Source organism: Kalmanozyma brasiliensis (genome assembly GCF_000497045.1).
Source record: "Kalmanozyma brasiliensis GHG001 unplaced genomic scaffold PSEUBRA_SCAF6, whole genome shotgun sequence".
NCBI classification, from domain to species: domain Eukaryota; kingdom Fungi; phylum Basidiomycota; class Ustilaginomycetes; order Ustilaginales; genus Kalmanozyma; species Kalmanozyma brasiliensis.
In genome coordinates this window covers 806,580-810,815 of record NW_015961989.1, presented here as the reverse complement: position 1 = coordinate 810,815, position 4,236 = coordinate 806,580, and the positions used below count along the sequence as shown (strand labels likewise).

The 4,236-nt window shown below is 54.9% G+C and overlaps 1 protein-coding gene across 1 annotated transcript; it reads right to left on the bottom strand.

Moving 5' to 3' along the window:
* Positions 1 to 1,898: 1,898 nt before the first annotated feature.
* PSEUBRA_005672 (uncharacterized protein) lies at positions 1,899 to 3,080 on the bottom strand (the record flags this gene model as incomplete). The annotated part of the gene is made up of 1 exon (XM_059465587.1): positions 1,899 to 3,080. One exon carries the CDS (start codon positions 3,078 to 3,080, stop codon positions 1,899 to 1,901), a length of 1,182 nt encoding a protein of 393 aa, XP_059321663.1.
* Positions 3,081 to 4,236: the final 1,156 nt, after the last annotated feature.

Sequence of the window (4,236 nt, the reverse complement as noted above, 5' to 3'; positions counted from 1 at the left end):
CGGACCAATGGACAAACGCGCCGGATCTGTACGTTGGGCACGGCGCCAGTGTGAAAGTTGGATTTGTACGTTGGGCACTGGACCAGTCCTCCACATTTGACCGTTGCCCAGCCAATTTCCTGGCAATTTTGACGCGTCCGCCGCTTGCTGTCCATTGCTCCTGCCAAAATCTGGCGTTGTCCGTCGCTGCACTGGAGCAGTGTAAAATGGCGTGTCCGTTGGACCAACGGACAAATGGAGGGTCTGCCCTTTGGCGGGGGAAAAAGCAACGGATTGGTTCGTCGTCCGCCGCCGCCGCCCCACGGCCTAGGGCTAGGATTTTGTGTACAGCTTCCTTTGGGGTATACCTACATATCTTATTAGTACAGATTTGCTGAAATTCTCAGGTGCTCCGCAGGTACCTGTGTAACCCTAACCCTAACCCCAAAGCCGTTGTCGACACCTCCAATGGCACCGTATCCACCCGCAGACGCTTCCAGCTGGCCACATACATCCTTCCTGGGCTGCCACACACCTGTTTGCATGGTCTGCATGCCTGTCGCTGCCTGTTGGTCCACTTTGATTCACCCGTCAGCTGTGGTGCGTGTTTTCGATCGACAGCTTGCGGTGTGGCCGTGGTGCATGGTTCTGCCTTGTCAGACGCCTCCTGCTGGTTGCTCCAGCTCCACACACACCATATACACTTGGTTGCATCCCACAGACAGCCACACAGCCTCTGCTGGCCTGGTCATTGACGTGTGCGTGCTCAATTGACGTGGCATTGGCTGTCAGCTCCCTCCAGTCCACCCAATCTTGATTATTTTACCATGTTAGAGGGGATCTTGTGTGTGTATGTCACTCAAACAAATGTTGTGGTGTGCTGATGTGTTGGTGATTGAGTTGTTGTGGTGACTGGTGCCGGCAGTGAAGTCAAAATTGGTCTGTTGCGGCCGCTAGATTTAAATTGAGTGATTTGTTAGAACACTGACGCGTATCAAAGTCAAATTTGGAGATTTGTTAGACCACTGACGCATCTGGGAAGCGAATTTGCGGAATATCCAGTGATTTAATTGACGTGTTAGACCCTGGGACGCGTCCAGGAAGCGAATTTGATCAATTACAGGCTTTGTTAGACCTCTGACACGTCTCAGAAGCGAATTTGCGGAATATTCAGTGATTTGATTGACGTGTTAGACCACTGACGCGTCCAGGAAGCGAATTTCTGAATTACTGGTGAGTTATTTGATTTGTTAGACCTCAAAAACGCGTCCAGAAAGCGAATTTGATCAATTACAGGCTTTGTTAGACCACTGACACGTCCAGAAAGCAAAAATAAATCAAATTCAGACGGAGGGAACTTGTCTGGTACTCTGACCTGGCCGCCAATTTCCCCTGCCAAATTTGAGTACAGGACAAGTTCCCTCAGCCAAATGAGGGCTGACCGGCTGACAGTCAAGCCCGGCAATCAGATTTCCGGCCAGACTTCTCAGCTGAGCGCAACACTGGGGAAGTGCCCTGAAATTTGTGCCGCTCTGCTGCCAGGAAATAGCACAGGTGCGTGCCTGGCTGGGAGGGAACTTGTCCCTTACTCTGTCCGCCCAGCCAAAATCCTCTGCCAGCAGGCGAGTACCAGACAAGTTCCCTGGGCGCCGATGAGGGAACTTGTCCCTTACTCTTCCCGCCCAGCCAAAATCCTCTGCCAGCAGGCGGGTACCAGACAAGTTCCCTGGGCGCCAATGAGGGAACTTGTCCCTTACTCTTCCCGCCCAGCCAAAATCCTCTGCCAGCAGGCGGGTACCAGACAAGTTCCCTGACCGCCAATCTCACCTGCACACACTTTGGTGCAACGGATCGTACCTTTCATCAAAGATGCTGCCCGTCCACTGGCAGTATTATTACCTCTACAGCCGTGTGCAATGCTAGATGTGGGTTAGAATCTCATAGCTGTGCACGCCAACATTGATCAAGCCAAGGTACGGACCAGGGCTGTTGAGCGGGACAATGTGGCATGTGTACGCCATGCGTGCAATCTTCAAGTGTGCAAACGCAACATCAAATGCACCAGCAACGCCGTGCAGAAGTAGCATCTCCTCTTGCAGCGTCAGCTCTGTATCTTCCTCTGCAAAGCGCTCCAGGAGGGCGTCAGCTGCTGGCCGGCTTGCAGTGCCAAGGTGGTTGGTCACCGCTGCTGGGTGGTCACGCAGCCATTCCAGCGCCTCGTCTTGAATCTCAAGTGCAGTTTGGGCACCGTGTTCTTCCTCCAGCATCTTGGACACGCAACGCAGAAGACTGTCTTCAACTGCTGCATACGTGCTTGAGCGCTTGAGACCAAGCAGGTCCTGCCGTGTACTGAGAGCCCGCAAGCGTACTCCCTCTGGTGCAGGAAGGAACGTCAGCTGCAAGATGTCTGCAACCAGCGCATCCAGGTTGACTGTCAGATGGCCGCTCTCCACCTCTCTTGCAACGTGCGCACGGAAGCGCTGCTTGCTGAGCGCATGATGGCATTGATTGCGGTTGCAGCGGACGCGGAATGAACTTGCCAGGCCAATGCGCTGATAGGTCCCATGATAGCGGCATGCTTGACACCGCAAATGAATCTGCAGGTGTGAGAAGAGCTCTCGCGCTTGCGCTGCGGTCTGAAACCGCTCCAGCTGCTGTTCCAAAGCTGTGGCTGCCTGGCTCTGCTTCCACCAGGCGGTGCGGCTGTCAAGCAGTGTGGGCTTGCGTCCAGGATTCCAACCAATGGCATTGTACACGTCTGTGACCATTTGACGCTGCACCAGAGTGGACTGCTTGGCGCCTTTGCCGCTGAGGAGCCGCTTCTCTTCTGCAATGGCCGCCATTGCCTCTGTATTGGTGATCACGGCGCCTCTGGAAAACGTGTGCGTGAGCAGCTGTTCATCACCAGCCGCTGCTGAGAACAGGTACTGCGCGTCCAGGTACTGGCTTGCTTCTGCTGCTGCTTGTGCTTGAACCACGGACAATGCTTGTACGGTGAGCTCCAGGCGGATGCCCTGTCCCAGATCTGATGGCGCTTCCCTGATACGCTCCTTCCACGCGTGCAGAGTCTCAATGCGCTTCTTGATCACACCCACCGTCATGGGTTNTCCTGGGCGCTAGTGCTGTGACTCTGCCAGTGTACACGGTACGCCCAATGTCATACATGTTGGTGTGCTGTAGCGGGTGTTCTGCATGACGTGCTGGATCCATGAACCGCTCAATGGGCACCTTGATGCCAAATGCAGACATGCGGACGCTTTGGCAGCCTATGTCTTGCAGCGCTTCCACCAATATGGCGCTGTCAATGCGCAGCTCTCCGTACGTGAGTGTGGTTGCATGTGGTGATGCCAGCAGCGTGGCGTGCTGTGGTGCTTGACGGAGACGCTCAATGAGCGGAAGCTTGTGTTGCGGTTCAAAGCTGAGACGGCACTTGGATTCCGCAAAGAAGACCCAGTTCTTGTACATGTCCAGGTCCCGTGACTCTGGTGCGTGTGCCACCAGTGCTAGGTAGCAACCGGGAGGATGGATGTGCAGGAGTGAAGCAGGAGAGACAGTGATGGAGAAGAAGTCCACATCGGTGGTGCTCTCCACGTCCCAGTTGTTGATTGGCGTACATGGAGGTGCTGGTGGCAGATGTGTACCGGTGTCTGCGGCAGACGCAAGAAGCATGCTTGGCGGCTCCACTGGCAGTTCTGGCTCACCGCCTCCCAGCCAAATCACAATGCCGTCTGCTGGTATGTCCTCTTGATGGCGGTCTCCTGCATCTAACGGTGGTGCTGGCTCTTCTGCTGGCAAGTCAGGAAGCGTTGGACCGTCCACGTCAGATGCTGGGCTGAGTGATCGTTCACTGGGAGAGCCTGGACTTGCAGGACCACTGTCTGGCTGAACAAGTGGTAGATCTTCCTGGTCTTGAGCCGTGTTGCCATTGTCTGACTGTTGCGTGTCTTGTGGAGGTGATGCGGCCTGGCTCTGAGATTCTGGAGACGGTGGTGCTTGAAATTGGAATATTGGCTCTGCTGCTACCGTGTTTGCTACCATGTTGGGGTGCGTCTCTGGTGGTGTTGGTGGCAGTACCGCCTGGCAGTGCCGGATGCCCTGATGCTTCCTCAGCGCCACTGCATTCAAAACTACCTGACCGCAGCTGCACGCCACCAGACCACAAGCTGCTGCTGCATCTTGTGTGACGTGAACACCAGAATGTGCCTTACGGATGTGGTTAGTGATGTTGGTGATGGAGTAGCTGAAGGCGCACACAGG